General features: G+C 52.0%; 1 protein-coding gene across 13 annotated transcripts in view; it reads right to left on the reverse strand.

The window, feature by feature from the left end:
• Positions 1–26,592, reverse strand: part of LOC138816396 (F-actin-monooxygenase MICAL3-like) — a 156,525-nt gene that overhangs the window by 6,643 nt on the left and 123,290 nt on the right. For 8 of the 13 annotated variants that reach the window (XM_070006117.1, XM_070006116.1, XM_070006107.1 and 5 more), the window contains 9 exons: positions 24,851–24,964; positions 23,482–23,631; positions 22,957–23,039; positions 19,800–21,600; positions 19,355–19,449; positions 16,009–16,059; positions 14,788–14,898; positions 13,889–13,982; positions 111–176 (listed from right to left, as the gene is read on the reverse strand). In XM_070006117.1, the coding sequence (XP_069862218.1) occupies positions 111–176; positions 13,889–13,982; positions 14,788–14,898; positions 16,009–16,059; positions 19,355–19,449; positions 19,800–21,600; positions 22,957–23,039; positions 23,482–23,631; positions 24,851–24,964 (2,565 nt within the window). Of the gene's footprint in view, positions 1–110; positions 177–9,295; positions 9,347–13,888; positions 13,983–14,787; positions 14,899–16,008; positions 16,060–19,354; positions 19,450–19,799; positions 21,601–22,956; positions 23,040–23,481; positions 23,632–24,850; positions 24,965–26,592 lie in introns of all 13 variants that reach the window. The other 5 variants (XM_070006118.1, XM_070006113.1, XM_070006108.1 and 2 more) reach the window with 4 other exon arrangements.

The following is a 26,592-nucleotide window of genomic DNA, read 5'->3' on the forward strand; positions in this document are numbered from 1 at the left end:
CTGTCGTGGGTCAGAGAAGGAAAGAACAACTGGGCTTCGGCTCCCCGTGGGACCTTGGTAGCTACAACCCCGTGAAGCAGTGGGGATGAGGTGGGAAGAGGTTACGTTACCTTCCTGGACACAGCAAGGGCAGAAGGAGAGAGGTCTACGCCGTGGAGTCCCGCCACTGGGCTCAACTTCAAAAAGGACCAAACAAGGAAGAGGAGAAGGAGGAGGAAGAGGAAGAGGAGGAGGAGGAAATGGAGAAAGACAAAAAAAGAAGAGGAAAAAGAGGAGGAGGAGGACGTTGGAGGTGGAGAGGGAAAGGGAGAAAGTGAAATTAAATTAAAAAAAAAAAGCAGAGGACAAAAAGCATAAAACGTGAGAAAAGAACAACAGAGGGAAAGGAAAAATACAAGAAATGGAGAAGCAGAAACAGGGGAAACAAAGTCTACAAATGAATCAAGTCCTTTTTTTTCAGCACAGAAACTGAACAAGAGCAAACCTAGGTGCCCGGCCGTGGGGGCTGACGGGGGTGCGTGGCCTCACAAAGGAGTGGGGTTTCCTCCTGGAGACCCGGCCCTGCCCTTCGCGGTCGCCTTACGGGGAGAGCAGTAATGCTGGGCTGTCACCACACAGCGTCCACTGGGGTCTTGGGCTCAAAGCTCCTGTGGGTCTTCCCATCTCTACGGGATCCACACCACACACACACGGCCACGGCTGTGGCTAGATGTGGAGGTGGTAACATGGGGTCGCCAGCCAAATCAAACTCAGGTGCTACCCGTGGCCACTGTACCCACAGAAAGGCCTGCAGGGCTGTGATACCTCCGATGCTTTGCGTCCTGAGCCAGGCCAACTTGGGGGCGGGGGTGGCGGGGGAAACGAGCACACAGGCACTCCCGCAGGTCCCATCACTAGCTCCCGTGTGCTCTGGGCAGCCAACCGCCTGCTCTTCTTGCCCTTTCCTGTCTCGGAGGGGTCCAGAGCTATCCAGAGCTGTCACACTGTGGACTGCTGCCAGACCAAGAGGGGGAGCTGGAAGGACGCAGGATGCAGAGACCTCTCCAGACCCCGGGGAGCCCTGCTGACCACTGAAAGGAAGAGGGAGAGGAGCAGAGCAAGGGACCATCACAGAACCAGAGGAGCACACACGGGGGACAGTGAAGCCCAAGGAAGGACAGGTCTAGGGAACCATGGAGAAGGGCTGAGGGAGCGGCTCGAGTCAACAAGAGGGCCAAGCAGACAAACCACTGTTGGAGGGGCCACCCTGCATCACGGGGGAGCGAGGGTAAGGACCACTCTCCTTCCTTCAAGCTGTTCTGCACCGCGTGTTTGTGCATGCTGGCACCACCTCACAACCAGAGCCAGAGGCAGTATGTGAAGTGGTGATACCACCAGGCCTCTCAACAGACACAACGGTGACCAGCTGATGTCTGGAGACAGGGGAGAAGGTTCTCTTTCCTTAAAGACATCACAAAATAGAACAAAACTCGCTCTGGCTTAGATCTACTCATCCTGGTTTGTTTTTGTCAGTCATGGGACTTGTTTTGTCAGTCGTGGGTGCTGTCCCTGAGCTCTTCAGCAGCTCAAGGCCAGTGCTCTACCACTTGAGCCAAAGCACCACTCCCGGTTTTCTAGTGGTTCATTAGAGATAAGAATCTCATGGGCTTTCTTGCCCGCACTGGCTTTGAACCATGATCCTCAGATCTCAGCCTACTGAGTAACTAGGGTTATGGGTGTGAACCACTGGCACAGGGCTATCAGGCTGTTTTGAAGCATAGAGTCTATGTTAAGGCTCAGAATGCCTACAGAAATCCCTTAACAATGTCAATTAACTGTCTTACACATGAGTAGGCTAGGTTGTGAAAAGAACTGCATACATATTCATCAGCAGGGGAGAATGACACTACACATGCACCACATCTCCAAAATCAAGTAGGTGACATATATTTAAAACATCCTTTGCTTTCTGATACCTCAGACTATAGCTTTAGCAACATTCCCTGTTCACTTTTTCTGAAACAGCACATAACTGGACATAAAAGACTATTTAAATCCTAGCTACTCAGGAGGCTGAGATCTGAACAAGCCCAGGCAAGAAATCCACGAGTCTTACGCTCCATTTATTCACCAAAAGCTGGAAGTAGAGGTGTGGCTTAAGTGTAGAGCACTAGCCTTGAGCACAAAAGCTCAAGGACAGCACCTAAGCCTTGAGTTCAAGCCCCAGGCCTGGCACACACCCCACTCCCCACCCCGCAAAAGAACACTGACAATAAAAGTTAGGAAATGAGTGGCTCACGCCTGTAATCCTAGCTACTCAGGAGGCTGAGATCTGAGGACCCCAGTTCAAAGGCAGCCTGGGCAGGTAAAGCCGTGAAAGTCTTATTTCCAATAAACCCCCAGAAAACCGGAAGTGGTGCTATGGCTAGTCTTGAGCAAAAGAGCTCAAGGGATAGCGCCCAGACCCAGAGTTCCAACGTCATAACCAACTTCCCCAAAATAAAGTTAGCAAATGAAAATAGGAAAAGGGGCAGTCTCAGGTGAAACAGTATTTTTTTAAAAAGGAAAAAGGCAGTAACCTAACAGGTGAAAGCAAGAGGCCCAGGCCCAGCCCTGTGGCTACACATGACTTCCATGATGAAAGTGCAGCTCTCTTAAAAATAGGAAAAACCAACCAGTCAACCGACACACAACCCTCTTTGATGCTATTTAAAAAGGAAATGGTGTGTGTGAAATCTACCAACTAGAAGCAGAAATCATCATTGCGTAAGCAAGGTACAGAAATGGGGTGGGTGTGTCAGGGGGAAACCAACTGAACAGGGGAAGTTCCAGGCTAGACTAGAAGCAGAAATCACTGCATGAGCAAGGAAGGCACAGGGCAGAGGCTGCTGGCTACTGGAGTCATAATATTTTTGCCTTTTATGGAGATGTGAGAAACATGGTCTGCCTCACTGTTAATTTTCTTTTCCACTGTGGAGCTGGGGGGGAACCCAGAGCCTCAGGCCTACCAGGCAAGTGTGCTACCACTGAACTACACACTCTGAGCTTGGGTGCTCACCTGAGACTTAAGACAGAACGTACATTAGTCCTTTTAATATTTAAAAATCTCCAAACCCTAATCAAGAGGCTGAGTGGCAGAGAAGGTTCAAGTGCTGTCCTTACAAGAAAGGCTTCGGAAGTAAAACGGAGAGACCAAGCCAAAGCCTGGCTCTGCCCTGAGCCCAAAGTCTGGCTCTATCAGAAGTACTGAGCCGGGCGCTGGTGGCTCATGCCTGTAATCCTAGCTACTCAGGAGGCTGAGATCTGAGGATCGCAGTTCAAAGCCAGCCCGGGCAGGAGAGATCGTGAGACTCCTATCTCCAATAAACCACCAGAAAACCAGAAGTGGCGCTGTAGCTCAAGTGGTAGAGCGCTCGCCTTGAGCTGAAGAGCTGAAGGACAGCGCTCAGGCCCAGAGTTCAAGCCCCAGGACCGACAAAAAAAAAAAAAAAAAGAAGTACTGGGCTCCCAGGGCAGCAAAGCCTAGCTCTGCCCTTCTAGGACAGCCATTCGGTTCTGCCTGATTACATTTAACCTTCTGACCCTGCACAGTTGCTAATGTCAGAAGCAACTAGATAGACCTTAGAAGGGTCATGGGTTTATTCTAAGCACAAGGTGAGAAACTAATAATTAACGTAAGAAATGTTTACCAAGTACCTGGTACATGTACCATCAGCTCTGTGCGTGCATGTGCTCTTCTCTCTCTCATCTTGAACTCAGGGACTCATGCTTGCTAAGGTGATGCTCTACCACTTGAACCATGATTACAGCCCAACTTTGTTCATTTAAAAATGAAGTCTTGTATACTTTTCTGCTCAGTTTGGCTTTGAACCACAACTCACAACCCTCCAGATCTCAGCTTCCTGAGTAGCTAAAATAACAGGTGTGAGCCACCACTCCATGTTTTTGTTTTCTGTTGAGATTCAGTCTTGTGAATGTTTTTGATCAGGCCTTACATGGCAACCTTCCTGACTTCCTCCTCTCAAAGGGCTAGGATCACAGGTGTGAGCCTTTGTGCCCACCTTCCTTCCTTCCTTCCTTCCTTTTCTTTTTATCATAGGTTCTTGCTATGCATGTAGCCCAGGTGGGCCTAGGATTTGCTATCTTACACAGGCTGGCCTTGAATTCAGATCCTCCTGCCTCAGCCTACCAAGTGCTAGGATTACAGGCATGCAGCACCCTATCGGGGTCCACTGCCGGGTTGGAAGGTAGCTGCAGCAGGAAAGTACTCTGGCTGGCCACTCTGATTCCTGGCTGGGAGGGAAGGAGCTGAGAACTAGCCCTGCGGCCCCATCCCGTCTTGGCATCCACTTCTTTAATTACCTAGGCGTCCAGTTCCCCTCTGTTGGACAAAGGGGTCTGTGCCATCGGCTCCTGGCAGACTGTGAGGAGGACCTGTGAAGGAGACGTGCGGACCCAGCGGTCACGGCGTGAAAGGCTGCATTTCCTCACGATACACTGGCTAGGTCCCACATTATCCACAGCACCATGAGGTGAGCCACCATTAGTCCCACATAGTAACAGAAAAATTCCCAAACCAGTTTGCCTGAATTACAGAATAGCCTTTCATAAGCTGCAAATTGGCTCCACCTATCTTCCCTGCTGACAGTTTCATGCACAAAGTCCACAGTTCCAGGGTGAATTCTCCCTTCTCAGCTATACTTCCGGAAAATCCTCCGTCTACCAGGAGATACTCTCACTCTGACTTCCCTCTGGCCTGAGAAACATCCTGTCAGGGACAGGAAGGAGGTATGTTTATTTGTCCGCTGCATTTTACAGTTTCACTTTGGTTGGCACATGGTCTGCAGCCCTCGCCTCATTTATTTCATGCAATGTATTTACTAAGTGACCCAACACAGGGTCACTTTCTATCCAGTTCCTGTTAAAGACACTACAGCGTTTTTGCCTACTTTTTCCTAAGAAATACCAGGGGCATTACCACTCATCACCTTGTTCAATTTATTAAATTTGCAGAGTAACACATGTGGTGTACAAGAGCTTCCTTCCATCTCCTTCTCTCCCTCCCCCCCCTCCTTTTTTTGCAGTGCTAGGATTAGAACTCAGGGCCTCATGCATACTAGCCAAATCCATGCTTTGCTCCTCCCCCCCAGACCAGAGAACTCTTAGTGAGTACAGTGTTAGAAACAGGCCTGTTACTGATTTTCAAGTCTGTCTTGTTTTAGTATTATGCAGTCTGACACAAAGCGAAATCTTAGTTGACTAAGCTCATAAGCAACAAATCTCACTTTCTAACCCAAGAAGCCTATTTGGTTCATGTCAATGCCTGGCCTTTGCGTGAGGGCCTAGGGCAACCACAATGCTGAGGGGACCCGACTGGTGGGTTTGCAGCGCTGCAGTGTGAGTAACATCATGACTGGGGAGCACTGCCGGTCCAGCAGGCCTGTTCTCCTGAAAACTCAGGGCAGAAGGAATGTCCAGGCTGGGGCCATTGCCTGTCGGCAAAGGAAGGCAACAACGCTAACAACGAGGGTAGAACCGAGGCCCAGTGTCTGTGCAGACAGGTACGCACACACCCCCTCTCCCAGGAGTGTTCTGGGAAATGTGAGGGTAGAACCGAGGCCCAGTGTATGTATGTGCAGACAGGTATGCACACACCTCCTCTCCCAGGGGTGTTCTGGGAAATGTGAAGGCTTTCCAAGTTTCAAGCAAAAACAGAGCTAAGCTAATTCTAAGCCTAACAAGACAAGCAAAAACTACGAAAACCAGGTTAAAAGATAAAAATGGCACAGGAAGAGTCCCTCAGGAAGTGGGAAGAGGGCAGGCCTGGCGTAGGCCACTTTCTAGTCCCTCCTGTTACATTTCTAGATCTTTCCTTTTGAGAGATACAAATCAAGGGGGGGGGGGAGTTCCCCTAGAATTAGAAATCAGGATCTAAGTTTTTCAGAAAAGATGTGTTTTTTGTTTTTTTTTTGTTTGTTTTTGGGTGCCGGTAATAGGGCTTGAATTCGGTGCCTTGGTGTTGTCCCTTACCTTGTTCGCTCAAGGCTGACGCTCTACCACTTGAGCCACAGATCCACCTCCAGTCTTTTGGTGGTTAATTGGAGATAATGGTCTCACAGACTTTCATGCATGGGCTGGTTTTGAACCGTGATCTTCCAATCTCAGCCTCCTGAGTAGCTAGGATTATATGCGTGAGCCACCAGCATCTGGTGATCTCTTCTTTTTTTCTTGGATGCTGGGCATTGAACTCAGGGCTTTGTGTATGCTTAGCACACACTCTACCAACTGAGCTACACTCCCATCCTCAAAGGGACTTTTAATTTAGGCCTGGAGCCTTTCAATAGTTATCTACATCACTTCAAGACCCTGCTGAGGCCTTCTAGTGGACTGGAAGAGCACTGGGTAGGGACCAGGGTCTGGTCCTCTTGGGAAAACCCGATTCCTAGAACTCTAGGAATCTAGAGCTGAATTGTAGACTAATTGTGGTGAGTGCTGTCAGTGAGAAATAAGATTTCTGCTGCTGACTTAGGGAGGCAGGAAGAGAAGAAACAACAAGTTTTAAGTTTCAGATTTTCAAAAACTTAATTGCCTTCCTCCAACGAGTATTACCATGTGCCCCAAGAAGGAAACGCCAGGCTCTAACTGTGGCGTTTCTCTCTGCCTCTTGGGGCCTGGCGATGTGTGCTTGGTGCCTCAAGTGCACCAGAGGCTTCCTTCAGAAAGGGATGTTTCTTCCACTCTTGGCTAGGAGCACAGCAGGTCTCTGTGGGCAGAGCCCTCGGGGGCCTGGCCACGGAGCACACAGGGCAGCGGGAAGGAGGCAGTGGTGTGAGTCAAGCAGCAGTTACCAGGTATCCACTCCACAGAGATGCGTTCTACAAACTGGAAGAAACAGCCTCTTTCTTCTGTGTATTCCCCCCTGGAATCTTTTGACAACGTAAATCCAAAAGACTAGAATTTGGAGTCACAGAAACGAAAACAGCCCGCTGCCATTTTCTCACTTGAGCGGTGGAGTACAGAGAGCAGACAACACAGACACAAGACTATCCATTGGGCAAAAGCCAGCATCTCAAGCTGGGAAGGCTGAGTGACAGAACACATGGGGAGGAGGCCGGGGCAGCTCCTTCCCTGAGTTTCTGGATGTAAAAAAGTCTTTTTACACCTTGAGATAAACGTCCCTAGGCAGTGTTAGAGGGGGCGGGAGGAGAGCGTCAGGAAATGAGGCAGGTGGGGTGTGTTAACCGGGTGGAAGCACCAGCCCTTTTTCCGTGTCAGTGGCCGCAACAGGCGCCCCAACATTCCTGAAGCTCGGGATGCTGAAGGAGTCTGCAGCCAGGTGGGACTCCTGGGAGCAGAGACCACGCCACGCCCTTGCTGACTGGTGGAGGTAACCGAGCGTACAGCACCGTGCTAGCAGGAGTCAGAATTAGGGCCTTTTTGTTTTGTGCTGTTAGGGATGAGACCCAGGGTCTCCTATGCACTCAGCAATCCCTCTACCACTACTGCCCTGGCTTCTATCTATCTATCTATCTATCTATCTCTCTATCTATCTATCTATCTATCTATCTATCTATCTATCTCTCTATCATCTATCTATCTCTCTATCTATCTATCTATCTCTCTATCTATCTATCTATCTATCTATCTATCTATCTATCTATCTATCTATCTATCATCTATCTTCTAAAAAGAATGGGCTAGGGTTAAAACAACAAATGGGGCAGGATATTGTCTTTATTAGCTCTGTTTTCAGGAGACTTGGAGTACCCGGTATGCCCAGTCACAAGCAGGAGCCAGAACCCATGCCTACCCTGGGCACCAGGGCTGGGCATTCCTTTTGCTGTCAGGCAGCCTTCCGTGGGGAGGCTGTCCAAGGTCTGGGCGTGAGGCCTGGACTGGCCAGTTCTCTAAGGCAGGAGTGTGGGCATTCTTCCTGCGGAGGGCTGTTTATAACCTCAATTGTCAGTAGGGGCAGAGGGGCCCCAGGGAGCCGGGGAGAGCTAAAGAAGGCACTTGTGTACTTTGTGGGGCCCCACGTGGTTTTGGGGGACTCCCACCTGCACTAGCTCACAGCAGGCCCTTGTTTCCTTTTCTTTTTGGTTGGTTGTGGGGCTCGAACTCAGGACCTGGGTGCTGTCCTTGAGCTTTTCTGCTCATGAGTCACAGCGCCACTTCCAGTTTCCTGGTGGTTAACTGGAGGTGGGAGTCTCACAGACTTTCCTGCTGGCTTTGAACTGTGATCCTCAGATCTCAGCCTCCTGAGTAGCTAGGATGACAGGTGTGAACCACCAGTGCTCGGCTGCTAAACTTCTTTTTAGCTGGAGTTCCTGGCCTTCGAGGCAGCATCAGCTGGGTCTAACACGGGGGGCCCAGGCCTCACCTACGGAGTTCTGGGAGGGGCCTGAGACTCTGCCTGCCTAACAGTGAGGCAGCTGCTGCTGCTGCTGCTGCTGGCTTAGAGCCCATAGGTGGAAAACCACTGCTGTAGCTTCTCCTACCTTCCCTGACAAGTACAGGCTGAGTTCTGGGCATGCGTGGAGGAGGAAGGGGCTTCTCCCAACTTCACCTCATGCTCGTGAACTGGGCAGAATCACACTAGTGAAGCCACCCCCATGCACCGGGACTTGAAGGTATCCGAGTGCTGCTTCACATGTGAAATGGCCCAGGCCAAGCTCTCCCCTGCCCCCACCCTTATCTGTGTGGTGGTACCAGGGCCCTGTGTATGCCAAGCACATGCTCTACCACTCGCCTTCGCCACAACCACATGCCCGCTTGCTAAGTGGCTGACAGTGAGCTTCCTAGTCGCTATGAGAGCTACACGGTGTGAGGGCTGAGACTCAAGACACAAGTCAGGCAGACTGGAGCGGGTAGACGCTGCCGCCCGAATGCCAGCAGTAAGGGGACCAGGACGCAAGGCTGACGAGGAAAATCTCAAAGCAGCAGCAGCAGCTTTACAGAAACTTTTTCTTTTTCTTTTTTGGTGTTACTGAGGTTTGATCTCAGGGCTGCATGCTCACTAGCCAGGTGCTCTACCACTTGAGCCACACCTCCGGCCTCTAAAAGCTATCTAGAGCATACATGAGATCTGACATGCTGTCCCTTTCTTGTCTGTGTGCTTTTGCTTGCAGTGCTAGAGGTGGAACCCAGGGCCTGATGCATGCTAGGCAGGTGCTTCACCACTGAGGATGGAAAAGGGTTTGTGCTGTTGCAGTTTGGTTATCAGGCTGGCTTCTTGCTCCTTTTTGTGAGCAAGGCCTGGGGAGGGCAGAGGGGAAGAGGGTTGCAGGGTTAGTGCAACAGACGCTGCTATACATACCACCCAGGTGCAAGTCGATGAGGCCACTGTAATAAGACTCTCCCCAATAGTCTACAACAAGGAATCGGTGAAGAAAGTTACTCGGTTAGATGACCCTGCGTCCCCCATGCCCGAAGCCACCAGGGAAGCGCGAGAGAGGCGTACAGGTCAGTGCGAGGGCGAGCAGGGCCGGCTGGGGAGCATGCGAGTCTAAGTGCGATCGCATGCACGCGTGCAGGCAACCTCGGTCCCGCGTGGTGTGGGAGGGGTGACTGGACACGAGTGGGCGAGCTGATGGCCAGTACCAGTGCCTCCTGGGCAGGAACTCCAGTCTCAATACTAGAAATATCTGCAAGCCTAAGTCGCTTTGAACACAGCCAGGGAGCTCCAGACAACTGTGTATGTGACCCCCACGGGGGCGGGAACTGCACATGCCTTCAGAAAGCTTCTTTGGCAGATAAGCTTCTAAGGTGTGAGCTCCTGGCTTCAGCCAGCAGTTCTCCTTAGAAACAGGCAAAGTCCTGACCTGCCTGCCCCACCCTCTGCCCTGAGGCCTGTGGCCATAAGCACTCTGAGCGTTGTAGCTCCTCCGGCTGCTCCCGGAGGGAGCGATCACACACCTGAAGTCTGGGCCTGCAAGGGCTGGCCTTGAGCAGGTCCTCCTCTTCCAGAGCACATGCAGACTCAGCTGTGGCTCTGTCACCCCTCCTCAGAGTCTCCCCTTCAACCACGGACACTTCAGAAAGCTGAATGCCATACCGCATGGCTTCCAGTCCATGTTGAAGGCCAGTTCATCCAGTGAGCCTAAGTCTGAATCAGGATTCCAGAAGCAAAGAAGCTCCCATATGTTCTAGAACCAGAAATCTGCTAAGTCTTGATCTCACCCTAGGCTCAAAGGCTCTGAAGTTAATCCTTGTGAGGGATACAGAGCAGCTTCTGAAAAGAGAGGCCAACTGGTGGTAGGCCTGTATCAGATTGTTCTCTGGAAGGGCAACTTGTCTAACAAAGTCTGATTTCCCCAGAGGGCAGATTGTCAAGTGAGATGGCAGGTTCCAACTGGCTTTTCCGTGGCTCTCAGCTGAAAGCTCAGCTGCAAGTTCCGTCCTAATGGTCCAGTTAGGCACAGGGAGGGTACCCAGAGAAAGGGGATGCAGAAGTAGAGAGAAAGGAGTGATCAGTGCACCCACCGAACTTCAAAGAAGGTCTCCACCAGGGGAGAGCAGGGTCACTGGGGACTGATACTCTATTACCTTTTTTTTCCCCCTGTCGGTCATGGGCTTGAACTCAGGGCCTGGGCACTGTCCCTGAGCATTTTTGCTCAAGGCTTGCACTTTATCACTTGAGCTACAGCTCCACTTCCAGTTTTCTGGTGCTTAATTGGAGATAAGAGTCTCAGGGACTTTTCTGCCCGGGCTGGCTTTGAACCTGGATCCTCAGATCTCAGCTTCCTGAGTAGCTAGGATTATAGGCATGAGCCACTGGCGCCTGGCACTCGATATGTCTTGGAAATTGCGTATTAAGGTACGAAAACGAAAATAATGGATCTTGAAATAAATTCTTGTAGTAGAAGGCACTACATAGGAAGGATTTTCTGAATGCATCGTGGGAAAAATTCCCAACAGAACTCCCAAAGCTCACTTTACAAACTGAACAGATTTGCCTTTGGTTGAAAAGTCTTTATGAAGCCTCACCTATAGATTGCATTGGAGCAGAGCTGGATTTTAAGCTTCTATGGAGCCTAGAATTTGTCAAAGAGCATTCCAAGTGCCTCCCAAGTACCTGACTTGTTAAATACTTAAGTAAGACACATTATGCTCAAGTGCTTTATACAGCAGCTTTTAGCCCACTGAGAATCATCAGTGCATGGATTTGTGCTGCTGACTCAACCTGCTTTTCTGGGACCCCCAGAAGCACACTTCTTCTGCACTCTGTGTACAAGTATCTGAACTCCTTGTAAAACTGTCCCAGTGAAGAGGAAGGAGGAGAATTAGTTATGTCCTGGCCAGCAAGGGCGGTGCTCACGGCCCCACTGTGTGGGCCTATGGAGGAGGGCTGGCCTCACAGCAAGCTGCAGGTCCCCTTCCGGTGGGCAGCAAAGCGCCTTTCCAACCACAGCTCCTCACCACGCCACAGCACCGCTGGGTTTTCTGCTTATGTGTATTTGGTAGCTTCTTATCTGGGATTGGTTTTCTATAGAGAATGTGAACTGCTACTAGGCTTGTCAGTGAGAAAAAAATGCTACTGTTCTATTTTTGAGCTTTTGGTCTCGATACTGTGCAGGTGCTCTGAGATTTCCAGGTGAGCTGCTGAACAAGGCATTTGCAGCAAGTACCTCCGCTCACCAGACAGTCTCTCACGGCATTGGGAATGCTTGCAGCTCCTGGATGGAATCTGTGCTTTCAAGTTGGTGCTGTGTACGTGTGCACACGTGTGTGCATGTTTTAAAGTATTTTAGAGTAATTCTTTTGCATTTAAAACTTGAACTTGCAATCTGGCACAAAGGGCTGTCTGCTGCTAAAAGCATGTTTGAAATCACTGACTTACATAAAATTCAGGTTGTACACGTTTATGAAAATCCAATTGTCTTAACCTCTTTTTCTTTTGTCGGTCATGGGGCTTGAACCCTGGGCCTGGGCTCTGTCCCTGAGCTCTTCAGCTCAAGGTGAGCCACAGCACTTCCCCTCCCCACTCATTTTGAGGTTCTGGGTATGGCAGTCAGGTCCTTGCCCATGGCTAGGCAAGTACTAAACCGGTGAACTGCATATGCAGGCCTTCCTCTGCCTATCTTTAGTGGTGTTATTCTCTGGCCTGTGGGCCACAGCTGGAGTAATGTACCTATCAGAGAAATGTCTTAGCACAAATGGAGACTGCAGCTGCAGGAAGCTAAGTGCTTCCCACAAACCACAACACAGATGGCCAAGAACCTGGGTGAGGGGCAGAGCTCCCCCCGGAGCCTGAGTGAAGGGAAAACTCTCCTCTGTGACTACAAATGCAGAGGGACACAGCTGTGGAGTACTTCTGATGGGTGTTGTGGGATAAATACATCACTTTCTGTGACAGTTCAAGTAACTGCAGAAAGGGTGCGATGGGTCCAGACTCTTCCTGGGGTCTTCTGCAGAAGATAAAAACCAAGGAGGGCAGAGCCCTGTGGTCCACTCTCACTGGGAGCTGAGTTTCTCGTGCCAGGGCTCAAGCTGAACTGAAGCGGCTGCTTGGAGCATGCAAGGCAGGGAAAGGAGCCTGCTCGCTGAGGATGTCACAGGCGCGTCGGGACGCCTGGGACCCTTCGAGGCAGGCCGGCTCTCCACCACTCAGGATAGGAGCCAGTGCCTGACTCACAGCCGCACTCTCTGGCCTTCTTGGCATGGGGGGCTCTATTTAGCTGGCTGAAATGTTTACATTTCCTTTGACGTCCCAGCATCAGGTGAGGCACAAAACCAAGAACTTCTACACCCTTACCTTCCTCCCCCAGCCCATCTCTTCACCTGAAGGTTATCCTGAGCTGGTCAGCTGTGATTTCTGGGCTGCTTTTATACCTGGCCACACAAACTAGCACTGCAGCACTAGAGAATCCGTCTCAACACCAAGCCCACACCATGAAGTCAGCACGGCCACATAACAGTGGCTACCCCGGCCTGGGCGGCCTCTTACCAGGTTTTCTCCAGTCCTACATACAGCCTGCCTGCTAGGCGGTATGCCATGCTGGAAGGAAGTGGTGAGAGGTCTTCCTTCTCCCTAGCCTCAAGACAGCAACAGGCTGCGTTTTCTGCAGAGAGACAGGGGTTCCCCATGCAGAGACTCCATAACACAGAATTCTCAAGAAAGCAGAGGTCAGTCACTTCATGCCTGATCTGGGTTGGCCCAGTGGCTGAAGGTCCTGAACCAACAGGGCTTCTTGGGCCGGGCCCAGTGATGGCTCAGGGCATCCTTGCTTTCTCTGCTGAGCCTGGCAGTCCCGTGATCCTCACAGCCACTTCTCAGTGTCTATGCCACACTGGCTGACCAAAGTCTTCTCTCAGCCTCTCCCACCCTCCCCCTTAGACCAGCTTTTAATGGCCAAAGAGCCTGGGTTCGCTTGGAAGGAATGCGATGTGAGTGCTGAGGGCCACAGCCCCATCTGAAGGAGATGGTATGGGCTTTGTAGGTGTGTGACTGGGGCAGAGAGAACCAGAGAACTATGGGCAGGAGGGGCACTTGGGGGAGCGGGCTGGAAGCCCACCCAGTGCAGTTCTGTGATGGTTCCTTGTGGTACAATCTCCCTCATTCCCAGCTATTTTCTCCTAAAGAAAAGGATGAAGAGAAGGAGGAGGAAGAGGAGGAAAAAGCCCAGAGCTTGCCACCAACAGATGACGGGGCCTGAGATTTCGTTCTACAAGGAAATGGCAAGCTAAGAAATGGACTGGGGTGCACGCCTGGGCCTCAGGGCTGCCCCAACACAGCTGCTTTTCTTTTAGCTAACAGGAAGCACCAGATGTCAATGACACAGGGACCCGGAAAACTCTGCCGGTACAGGAGCTGATTTGCAAAAGAGGTGATGCAAAACTGGGCTACTCCAGTGGGGAGGATGGGCTCTGCTCCAGAACATGCCGCCTTACCAAGGCAGCCTGACCATACCTGCTTCACCTCGCAGCGCCTTCTCCACCGCTACCCCCCTCTCCTCCAGCTGCCTCTGCTTCTCCTCCACCTGCTCCAGCTGCCGTTGGATGATCTAACAAAAAACATCAGTGTAAGCTTCCAGCTCTCTCTTACCTACAGTCTTCAGAAGGAAAGTTATGCTGTATGAAGCCAGGAAGGGATAAAGACAACACAGTTGGGAGGGACTCTGGTCCACAGGCATGTTCAGAGTGAGGCACCTACACCTGGTAACTCCCCACTCCTCTGCTGAGTAGACTCCAGGCAACACGCCGGCAGAAGCAGGGCCGGCCCCCTCCCCGCAGCGGTTCCCTGGTGGGAGTTGTATGTCAAATACCACAGGAAGCATTCAAATACAGTACCCACAAACCTTTCCTGATGATGAGACGGGTAACATACTGGAAGGGTCCTTAGGAATTCTGTCTCTGCAAGTTTTAGGTGGGGGGAACCTATAATGGTCTAGGATTGCAAGGTTGGAAAACAGGCGGATGCCTGGGGCAGTCCTAAGCTCTCCTCTCAAATCCATTAGAAACTAGAAGACACAAATAATCTCTGCACACTGTTTACAAGTGAAACAGTTGGCGACCTGACTATTCTAGACTAAGAAGCTCCAAGTATGACTGTTCCTTTTCACAACAGCCCCACATGTACGGGGTCTGGCTGCTGTATGCTCTGGTCTCTGCTGCTGCGTGCAGCTGTCACAGCTCAGGAGACAGGGACGTGCTATTTGCCTCCACTTGGACCTCTCCGCCCTCCTGTACTCTGGACAAGGACATGCTAGAGCAGCCTGTGTCCCATGGCACGGCTTTATTGGGCCGGGCCTGTGGCTTGTATGGGTTGGCCCGCTACTCAGTGGGTCAGGCCCATGGCTTGTATCATACCTGGGCCCGATGGAGCCGCTTCAGCTCCTCCTGCTTGGCCTGCCTCCGAGCTGCTTTCTGCACACGCCGGGTCAGCTTGGCATTCAGTTCCTCCTCTGTGTAGGTTCTTGGCTGGACAGAAAAGAGAGATCGCCTCAGTCAGGTGCATGTAGGCTGGAGATGGTGGCTGGGACCTGGCAGAGAGCAGGGCACAGGGTGTGCAGAATTTAACCAGAGACTTCATGGGCACTTGTGCCTGCTGGAACCCTAATGCCATAGGGCACAGCTGAAGACCCACAAAGAGAGACACTTTCCCTCTGTGACAATGACGGGAGGTCCTGGGGACTTAGAACCTTTATCCTTGGCATCATCTGCTTCTCACAGGATGACTGTTTTTAAGGCCTCATGGGGGTAAATGCCATGGTAAAAGGTTTTCCCTAGCCTCCCGCATCTGAGAATTGAAGGAAAGGAAAAAAGGTTTGAAAAGTCAAAACCCTTTCATTTTCTTTGGTATCGAAATCCAGATGAGCGGTATTCTGGTTAGGTTCTTTTAAGAACTAACACCAAAGTCAGAGAAAACAGGTTACTTCTATTTTGAATCTAGGTGAACCCTAAACTAGCTAGCACAGGTGGGAGAAGGGCCTGCAGAGGTGATCCTCAGGGACCTCTGGGGTCTAAGGAGACAAGTGTCGTCACAGAGAGGAAGTGGCCTGGCTGGGGCGGTGCCATCAAGATCGGAGGAGGCGACTGGGCATGTCCTGTGGAAGGGCTGCTGGTTGGGGAGCCGAGGTTGCCTTCATTCAGGGCACCAAACGAGGGTACTTTCACACTTTTAAAAGAGACTTCCAAGTTCAACTTGGGAGTCTAGATCCATCAGCTTTCTTCCAGGAACGTGAATGGCGGTTGGAGGGTCAAGAGAACAGGCAACAGGCAGTCGTAAGTGGCTGTGGGGCTCCGGGGGCCCAGCGGCTCACCTTGCAGACCACACAGCTGTGGGCTGGTGACCACCTCTCGCTGGGCTTCCCGGGCCACAGCGGAGCTCTGCCCCACCCGCACCTGGGGAAAAGCCAGTGAAGACCGGTGTCTCATCCTCCTTCTCCCTCGTGACACGGCTAAAGAGTCTCGCGGCTACGGCTGCATGCAGGGATGAAGTTAGTGAGGGTGTGCCTGCAGGCCAGCGGGGCTGCTGAGGGTTAATCACAGACAGGCATGCAATGAGACCAGCCGGGGATGGGATGCTACCTTTGATGAGTAGGATCTCCTGAATGCCAAGGCGTGTGGTATATAAATCAACTTTTAGGGGGATGGCAACAGAAAACAAAACAGAATAGGAATGATAATGATGATTAAAAAAATTAAAATAGAACACAGAAATGGAGTAAAATCAAGTTAGATGTTTAAAATGCACACGAGAACACACTGTTGTTGCCACAATGTTACACGGGGCTGCGTGGAGAGGGCACGGCAGGGTACGGGCTCCACCTGCCAGCTGCGTCTGAGTGACCCCCAGTTCTCAAGAAGACTGAGGTTTACTTCTCTACTTGCTGAGTATAAACAAGTTCTTCCTCAGCATGCCCCAAATCTTGTCAGTCTTCCTGACAAAGTATTAACATCTCTGACTGGTACCCACGACTTATTCATAGGGCTGGGCGGGGGTGGGGTGGGGGAGTGTTCCTCTGTAACGCATGCCTGCAAGGAGCCGCCGTTCAGCGGGAGGCAATGGTGGTCTTGGGAGTGGGCTTCACTCGTTCATGGGATAGCTATGAACCTGAATTCTCAGATCTCAGCTCCTTGAGTAGTAGGCTCACAGGCTCATTGAGCCCCCAGCCCCCAGCCAGATTGACCTTTTTGACCAATGTGGCACTACCTGAACCTCTTCAGGCTCACCATGAAGATAAAGGGAACTTTGGACCACATTCTCTTTTCTTCACAGACTTCCACCCTTCACCAAACTCACAAGACAGCACCCACCTGCAACGCTGGGATATGTTTATAGACCTACATGCAAATCCAGAAGCAATCTTTGGCTCAGAACCAGCTACTGCCAGGGAAACCTCAGTAGGAGGTTTGCTCAACAGGAGGTATATTAAAATGAGTCCCAGAGGTAGAACACACAGCCTCGGAGACCTCCACTCAGTGCATACTCGGGAAGCCTGGCTCTGTAGCTAAGTAGAACAAGAGGTAAGGCTTGTCATTCTAGGTGTCCAGGGGAAAAAAGGCTGGCATGTCAGGGAGGTAAATGTATAGAGGATGAGATAAATAAGTGAACTACCCTTTTCTACTTTGCAGAGTTAATGAAAGGGAAACTGAACTGAGCTGATGGCCGCTGTCTGTAATCGAATCCCAGCTACCTGGGAGACAAAGATCAGAAGATCATAGCCCAGGTTGGCCTGAGTAAAAACCTGAGACCCTATTAGAAAAATAACTAGAATAAAAATAGGGTTGAAGGAATAGCTCAAATGGTGAAATGCTTGCCTAGCAGTAGACGCTGAATTCAAACCCCAGTGCTGTACCCCTGTCCACCACCAAATGAAAAAGATAAAAATAAAAAAGAAGAGTAGAAAAAAGAAAAAAAAGGGTCAGGCTGGGAGGCTAAAAGCAGGCTATGGAAGTCGTATCTGCAGACAGCCCAGCCCTGACCAACAATTCAAAGCTGCCTCTTGATGGAAAATACTCAAGTCCATGTTCCAACAGCTCTTCTGGGAAATATACAGAATGCTGGGGGAAGCCTTTTAGTAAAGAAAGTAGGAGGGGCTGGGAAGGTGGCTCAGTGGTAGAGCGCTTGCCTTGCATGCATGAGATCCTGGGTGATTCCTCAGCACCACATAAGCAGGAAAAAAAAGCCGGAAGTGGCACTGTGGCTCAAGTGGTAGAGAGCTAGCCTTGAGCTGAAATGCTGAGGGACAGCGCCCAGGCTCAGAGTTCAGGCCCCACAACCGGACCCCCCCAAAAAAAAAAAAAAAAAAAGAAAGTAGGAAAACTTTTTGTTAAATGTTGTGTGCTTCTGCTCACATAAGGAAGGTTAAGTCTAAAACAGGACTGCCAATAATAATTAGATAGGAGTCCAAAAGGAGGCTGGGGGGAGGGGAAAGGAGATGCTTGAAGCATATTACCTGTATAGTTTTTTCTTTTCTTTTCTTTTTTTTTTGGTCGGTCCTGGGGCTTGAACCCTGAGTCTGGGCGCTGTCCCTCAGCTCTTCAGCTCAAAGATAGGACTCTACCACTTAAGCCACAGTGCCACTTTTGGTTTTCTGGTGGTTTATTGGAGATAAGAGTCTCATGGCCTTTCCTGCCTGGGCTGGCTTTGAACCATGATCCTCAGATCTCATCCTCCTGAGTAGCTAGGATTACAGACATGAGCCACTGGCACCCGGTTTTACCTATATAGTGTTTTTTTGGTTGGTCATGGGGCTTGAACTCTGGGCTTGGGTGTTATCCCTGTGCTCTTCAGCTCAAGGCAAGTGCTCTACTGCTTGAGCCACAGCTCCACTTCCAGTTTTCTAGTGGTTTATTGGAAATAAGAGTCTCACAGACTTTTCTGCCTTGGCTGGCTTTGAACTGTGATCCTCAGATCTCAGCCTCCCGAGTAGCTAGGATTATAGGTGTGAACCACCAGCACCCGGCACCTATACAGTTTTGAACAAAATGAAAGTCACTAAGTACTGTCTGAAACAGTACGGAGAAGAAAGAGGCTAAGTTTAAGGAAATGAGTAAATTGTTCGAAGTACAGCTCATGATCAAACTCCTTTATACTATTAATAATTCCTATAAACAAAACGAAGCAACGAAACTGGAGCATACATAGCTCAAGTGGTAGAGTTTAAACTAAGTAGTAGGTTTGATCTTGGGTTCAAATGCCAGAACCAAAAACAAAACAAAACAAAAAACAAAACCAAACAAACAAAAAAACCCCAAAAGGTAGGTGGTCAGCCAGGCTGTCGCCGCACGGGAACAGGGTGATGGCCTGGCCTAGCGGGGGCTGGGGACGGCCCTGACTCTGCTCAGGCCTTTCTGGACCTTAGTTCCTGTCCAATTGCCATCATTGGGACAGATGCCACACTACAACTAGACCTCTCTCTAATCCTCTCCCTCCTCCAGCTTCACTGTATCTGGTCCAAGCCTTGAAAACTAAAAGATTGAACAATCCCTCCAGGACAGCCACCTACGAAGGGTTTTTTAAGGGCCTCAGCAGGACTAAGGGGCAGCTCTCCCAAGCCCCAGAGGAGCGAGAGGCCTCTGGAAGCAGGGAAGTCCTCTCCGCTTGACAGACATACCAAGCAGGCAGGATGGCCAGGCCTATCCACAGCCCTTTCCCACTAGCCTCCACTCCCTTCTCCTGCTGCCGGGCCAGGCAGTGCTGCTCCACGTTGGAGGAAATAAAACCTTCCACCTGGATCTGACCTCTCCACAGGAACGCGTTCAAAGGGCCTGAGGAAAGACCCCTCCTGGGCTCTTCCTCCACCCGGGACTGGCTCAGCATTCCACTGTTTGAGGGGGAAGAAGGGGAGAACCTACCCCACACCACTCTCCACCTTAACTTCAGATCTCTGCCCCCTCTCCCCCAAGCCCCATGGGACTGGATCCCCACCTCTCGCTTGGATTTCTGGGAGGCCCTCTCGAGGATATCATCACTGGACAGGTCCGAGTCTTCAGAGAAACTCAGCTGGCGCCGGAGCTGCAGCTCTGCAGGGGTAAGAAGAGGCCAAGTGAGCAGCGTCCACAGCCATGGGGACAGCCGGGGAGGTCAGGAGAGCTTTACTCTCAGTTTAAGTGATTCTCTCCCACAGGAGGTGCAGTCAACACTAGATAGACACCTCCTTGTAAGACCTCCCAGCAAGACGCCCTCTGCCCTCCCCCTCAGCCAAGTTCAAGCAGGCTTTAGATCTATCTTGTCAGAGAGGAGTGATGTGCTCCAGACACCACAGCGTGGCTCTCTTCTCTCCCAAGAACCCTTGTGGGGGCAGCAGGTGGAAGCAGATCTTGAGGGAAGTCCTCACACCTACCCTGCCAGGGTCTGTGGGAGGCTGGCATACCTGCTCTCACAACAGGAGACAGCCCGTGTCTGCCCGAGTCTGCGGTGGCACCGCTGGACGGGGTGCTGGAGCAGGACTTCTCATCGCCCCTCTTCTTCTTGTCCTTCTTGTACCCAGAGAAGACCGACTTCCACAGGGACTTGGGCTTTGTGGCTGCTTCTTCCAGGAAACTGGGGCTGGGTTTCTCTGGGGGCCGTCCCTCCCCTTTGGACTTCTTCTCTTTCTTATTTCTGCGTGGGGAGAAGAGGGATGACCTCTTCTTGCTCTTCCCGCTGGAACCCTCAGATGAGGTGACAGAGCCATCTGGACCCCCTGAGTCTGACGGAGGGGAGAGAACCTCCTCACTGGTGGCTTCGTGCTTCAGGGTCGACTGCTCAGACGCTCTGAGGCCCAGGTGAGTGGGGGACTCAGACCTGGGTTCCTTGCCCTTGGAGGATGCCAAGGGCGCCATCCGGGATCTGGAGGCCATACCCGCCATCTCCATCCCCTGCATCCTGCTCAGCTGCTTGACCATGGCATCTCTCAGCGCCTGGCTCTTCACGGACTTCTCTCGGGCTCGCATGCGCTCCTCGGCCAGCTCCTTGGCTTCGGCAGAGACCTGGGGCAGCCCCCTCTTCTGGGCCTGGCCCCGGCTCTCCACAGGAGGCAGCTGCCCGTTCTCTTTGGCCAGGGGCCAGCAAGAGGGTGGCGTGAAGAACTTTTCCTGCCCACTTGAGTTCTCCGTCTTATCGTCGTAAGTGTCCTCCACGTCGTCAGCAAAGGGGATCTCATCCACACTCTCCACAAATGACTTGCGCACCTCCTCCCTGGGAGGCTGGGCTGGCTCCCGTGGGGGCCGCATAAATGGGGCGGGTGGAGGGGGTGGGATGACCGAGGCCTTGGGCTGGACCTCTCTACACTCCAGGGTCTGGTAGGGCTTCCTTCGCAAAGTTGCAGGCTCCTCGTCGGGAGGTGGGGGCGGAGGTGGGCTGGAAGGCGGGGTGAGCATGGTGGAATCTGAGGTGTTGAAGCTCTGGCTGCCCAAGGTTTTCATGTTGGAAGAGCTGCCATGGAGGCCCAGGCCGGAGCTGCTGGACAGGTCCTTGCGCTCCTCCTGGGAGCTCCTCAGCTCCCGGTCAGGGGACTTGGGAGTCAGCAGGGATGGCTGATCACTTGCTAACTTTGGAAGGCCCAGCCTTTTAGGTACAGGTGGGGGTTTCAGAAGATGGAGCCCCTCGTCCTGAGGAGACTTTTCCACAGAGTAGGACTTTAGGGACACTGGCTTCAGGGCTGGTGAGGGGAAGCTGGGCTCGGGCCCTTTGTTCCGATCCACGGGTGTGAGCCCAAGGCTACGGCGGATCTCTGCACTCTTCATCCAGAACTCCTCCACCAGATCACTCCTTCGTACGGGCTCATCCGCCGCAAGAGGGCTGCCCAGTCTGTCCTTGGGGTCACCTTGGCTCTTTACAGGGAGAGGGGCTCGAGGGGTGGATGTTTTGGTAGGAACAGGCTGGAAGCGTATGGGGGACTGGGTGGGGGAGGGCACAGTGGTCTCTGAGGAAAGCTGGGGCTGAGAGCAGATGGGGAAAGGGGGTGCACAGGGAGCCAGTGGTGCCGCCAGAGCCGCTGAAGGCTGGGAGTCGGCTGGTGACCTGGCTTCTGGCAGAGCCATGGGCTGTGATCGGATGGGAGAGTGTGCTGCCTTCGGATCTGCAGAGGCTCCGGCTTTGGGCTTCTCTCTGGAGAGTAGAGATGGAGGGAAAAGGTGCTCCTCGGGGGCTCTCACCTTGGTGGCAGCAGAGACCGGTGAGATCTGGGTTCCCTACAGAGAAGAAAGACAGAAGCTGCTAAGAAGCCAGAGCTTCCCTGGCCAGCAGCAGCCCCCAGGGAGTACGGCCTCTCACAGGGCCGGTGTGGTGTGGAGATAGACTCCTCTCTCTGTCCTTTGAGCTATTATTTGAAAGGCTTCTCATTTTCTGGTCTACTTGTTCCCTCTTTAGAATCCTTCCCCTTGGTTTGAATAGACAGGGTTTGGGTCATCTCAAACACATCTAATGAGCTTGTCCACTGACTCGAGTCCTGGCCAACGCAGCTAATACACTCAGCTTCCAGCCTTGTTCAACCAGATATTGGTGGTCCCTACTGGCCCACCGTGGGGCCAGCAGTGAGGACATTTAAAATGATCACTCAGCACAGTATGCAGACCACAGTGTCCTTCCCAAGAAGCTCAGAGGCGCAAGGCTCTGGCGTCACGGTGGCCTCTCGGGTCAGTCACGTCTGTGCTGGCTGGTATTCAAAGGCCCAGGCCTGTTGTCTGTCCACGCCACGCTCCCCCTTGGCCTTCTAGATCCTATTTCCCAAACCACATTTCAGAAACTGTTGGGACACTGCTGAGCTGTATTTATGGAATACCACAGGCAATCTGGGAGCCTGCATGTATGTGTGGAGGGTACAGTACTTTTTTCTTTTCTCTTCTCTTCTCTTCTGGTACTAGGGTTAGAACTCAGAGCCCACACACTTGCTCAGCTCAAGCCACTTGATCCACACCCTCAGCCTGGCTTTTTGCTGGTTATTTTGGGGACAGTCTGACTTTTTTTTTTAACCTGGGCTGGCTTTGAACTGTAAATCTCTAGTGTGAAACACTGGAGCCTGGCCTTGGCAACATATGCTTATGTTAAATAGTCATGCATTTATTTTAACACAAGATGTGTCTATCAGAATAAATCCATGATCCTACAATTTATTATTATTATTATTACTATTATTTTGTTGGTCATGGGGCTTGAACTCTAGGCCTGGGCACTGCTGTCTCTGAGCTTGTCAGCTCAAGGCAAGCATTCTACCACTTGAGCCACAGCGCCACTTCCAGGTTTCTGGTGGTTATTGACTTTGAACCGTGATTCTCAGATCTAGCTTCCTGAGTAGCTAGGATGACAGGCGTGAGCCACCAGCGTGCCCAGCTGCTTTCATTAGAACTTACCTTTTCTATTCATACCAAGGACCTGAATTAGAAGCCAAGGCCACTCCTATTGTCAACAGCTCTACTTGGCACAAAGTAAAAATTTTTTTTCTTCAGATGAGGAAGATGGTAGGCTGCTTCCCCTAAGACAGGCCTTCCCCCTTGCTTCCCCTTGGGGCCATCAGTTCCTGGTCACGCACAGCGGCCCCGTAGCCTCACCTCGACCACGGGGCTGTGGGCTGGGGTGAGCAGAGCAGCCTGTTCCTGAGGAGAGTGGATGGGGCTGGAGACCTGGGAAGGACCTGAAAGGAGAGGTCACAGTCATGTCAGGAGGAAGTCGGCCCTCAGAGATGCACTCAATGTTCAAGTGGGGACCCCTTCCCCCTCCTTCCTGGGCGCTGCAGGCAGACAGAGGCTCAGAGAGCCAATTGCTCCATGCCCTGGCTGTTCTGATGGCACCACCAAGCACCCCCGTCCCCCCCCCCCCCCCGTGCCAGCATGGCCGTCGGAACTCCAAGCGGGTCCGCTCAGCTTGGAGCTCTCACGACCCTCTCATGACCCCAAACAGTACAAGGAAAGGTGCTGCAGGCCAGGCATTTGCAGAGTCCTGTGGCATGGGGTAGGAGGGGGAGCAGGGAGTGGAGGAAGGGAGGGGCAGCGGCCCTGGCCTGCCCCACCTGCCTGGCTCTGTGATCCCCACAGCACTGGGGACACTGTGTCTCCGGCCAGTGGCAGCAGACCCACCTCTCTCTTGTTGCTTTGGTAAGGCAGGTAGCTCCTCATCCTCCTCGTTCTCTGATACTCTCAGCTCCAGCTCTCCTTCTGCCTCTGTCGGGTGTGGCACCCGAAGCCCTGCTTCAGCGTCAGATGGGATGTCATCAGACCAGTGCTGATCTGGAGACAACAGACACAGATTAGCACTCGTCTCTGAGCAGCGCTGTGCTGCTCAGAAGGCTGAGATTTATGACAAGAGGCAAACTACCAGCCAGGTACCAGTGGCTCACACCTCTCATCACAGCTACTCAGGAGGCTAAGATCTGAAAGGAATGCCTGTCAGACCCTAATGTCCAATTAACCACCAGAAAGCTGATGGTGGAGCTGTGACTCAAGTGGTAAAGCGCTAGCCTTGAGCAAAAATGCTCAGGGACAGCACCCAGGCCCTGAGTTCAAGCTCCAATGGCAAACTACCCCTAATGCCTTCTCCTATGAGCTTGATGAAAACAGCCAAAAGCAACAGGAAACTGGCTGGCCCTCCAGAGGCCAGTACGGAGGGAAGAGCCAACCAGAACACACCTGTGACTTGAGGCTCATTGAACGATGCAACCCTTCTCACCCTGTGCACCTGATTCTCCCTATTTAACCTGAGGCCAACGTCAGCACCCGTGAAGATGGCTGAAGATGCATGAAGTGCTGTCTTCCATCTTTCTCTGCCCTTCACATGTCTCTTGATTTGGCACATGGGGCTGAGCAGCTGGACCTAACATGGGGATTGGTTCTGGGGTCTAAAAACCCAGTTTCACCATGACAGGAAGAAAAGCTTTTGGTGTGCACAGGGATGGTAGGCCTTGCTTCCTGAACTCCACTTCCCTCCCCTTTTGCCAAACTGTCTACAGCCTAACACCACGGCCAGGTCTGTAACTCCCTCAGTCTAGTCCCTGCCCTCAACCAATGAGACTGCAGTTCTTTTTTGGTTGGTTGTGGAGCCTGAGCCTGGGCCTGGGCGCTGTCCCTCAGCTCTAGAGCTCAAGGTGAGCGCTCTAACACTTGAGCCACAGTGCCACTTCCGGCCTTTTCTGCTTATGTGGTGAGGACTTGAACCCAGGGCCTCATGCATGTGAGGCAAGCACTCTACCACTGAGCCACCTTCCCAGCCTGAGACAGCAGTTCTTACAATTCTTCAAATGCCCTCTAGCCCTCAGCTGCCAAGTTCCAGCTCAGAACCACAATGATGTACAACCTCTGTGAATGTAGGCTACGCTTTCGACAGGGAAGACGAGACTTCCAAGTCGAGAAGCCCTATGGGCTGCCTCCTTGAGCTTTCACTGTAGATTGTTTGGGTATTTCTGGTCTTGGCCTGCAGGGAGGAATAGGAGTGGAGGCCGAGGCTCCGTACCGTCATCTAGCTCAGCACCAGTGTCTCCGGGGTCCCCATCCTCCACAGCCTCCCCTTCTGTCTCTGCTGGCTCGGAGTCTGCGTCCTCCTCCAGGTCATTCTCGTCCAGTGGGGCTGTAAAGCAGAGATGTTCAAGAACAGGAAGAAACGAATGGACAGATGGGTAGACGGCCTGCACAGGGGGAGAGAACTGCTTTTTGCAGGGCAGCCATGAGATGGCCATAGGAAAGAGGGAGGAGCCCCTCCCACAGAGGGTGGGGGCACTCCAAGCAGCACAAGAAGGGTCCAGGCCACTGCTCCATTTGAGTAGGGCAGAGTGAAGAGAGGAGAGCCCTTCCTCCTCCTCCTTCCAGGCCCCGTCCTCTCCTCCCCTGCAGGCTGCCTCAAGTCTGTGCCCATCAGAGGGGAAGCTGCTGTGGGACTGTTGGAAGTTTAGAATGATAGCTTCTATCGCCAGTACCTGTGAGCCAGCACTACGCTCAGAATTTCATAAGCCTGGAGCACTTATTTCTCATCATACACAGTTGGATGGACCACTCTTACTGTGTACTTTGGAGTAAGGAAGTCGATGCCTGACAGTTCAGGTGACTTGCACAGGACCCTGCTGCTCAATCTAGTCACTGTGGCACGTGCAGGGGCGCGGGAAAGCTTGGGGGAGCTCCTGAGGGCCTCACCCTTCCCTGGAAGAGGCTGCTGCTATTCTCGGAGTTGAGGGGATAGGTGAGGGGATCTGTAAAGTTCCCTTTCCAGACTGGAGTAGCCCTTCAAGGCTGCAAAACTGCCCCGCACCATGGGCACTGCCTCACTACAGCCTCTGCCTCATGTGTGAACGGGCTGGACAGGGCCACTCCAGATCGCAAGAACTTCCCTTTGGTGACCAGGAGGTGACACCTTAAAGGTGCTGGCATGTTTTATTGACTGAGATGATGTTGGTGTTCACTCTTCTACATTTCCTTGAAGTATATTTATATTTAATGCACAATGTGTAAGATGATGGTTCAAATCTATGAAGAACTCGTGAAATTAAACTGAACAATGGGAAACAGATTTAGAATAGAATACAGTCCTGGTTGAGGTGTTCCAAGGTAAGTTCTATGTTGGCAGTTAATGCCACCTGCCACTGAAATACCAGGGCAGCCAAGGGAGCTGTCAATGACAAACTGCTCTCCTATAATAATGGCATTTCTACAGGATTAACCCCCCCACCTGCTTTTTTTTCTTTTGATCATGGGGCTTGAACTCTGGGCCTGGGAGCTATCCCTGAGCTCTTCAGCTCCAGCTCTTCAGCTCAAGGCTAGCACTCTACCACCTGAGCCACAGGGCCACTTCGGCTTTTCTGTGTTTTGTCGTGCTGAGGAATTGAACCCAAGATCTCATGCATGCGAGGTGAGCACTCTACCACTGAGCCACCTTCCCAGCCCCACGATTAAAACCTTTTGAGCAATCGTACTGAGGTTGGCCACTCACGGAGGACAGTTAATTGAAGAGCAAAGAACAGGACCTTGGAGGCACAAACACCCCACCAAAAAACAGCAATTGGTCTGGGTCCAGACTTGAGCTGTAGGCCAAGGCCACAAGCTCATCGTCAGAACAAAACGTCCAGTGGGAACAGAACCCTGGCTCATCAGACATTCTCTGGTGCTGATGTGCCTGAATGATCAACCAGCAAGTGCCTGGCACCCAGGTGGCGATTTTATGCTCTGCCTGATAAGTAAGCTGGAAGAGAGCACACAGAAGGTCAG

The sequence above is a fragment of the Dipodomys merriami genome, unplaced genomic scaffold (genome assembly GCF_024711535.1).
Source record: "Dipodomys merriami isolate MVZ:Mamm:240054 unplaced genomic scaffold, mDipMer1.0.p SCAF_696, whole genome shotgun sequence".
NCBI lineage: Eukaryota > Metazoa > Chordata > Mammalia > Rodentia > Heteromyidae > Dipodomys > Dipodomys merriami.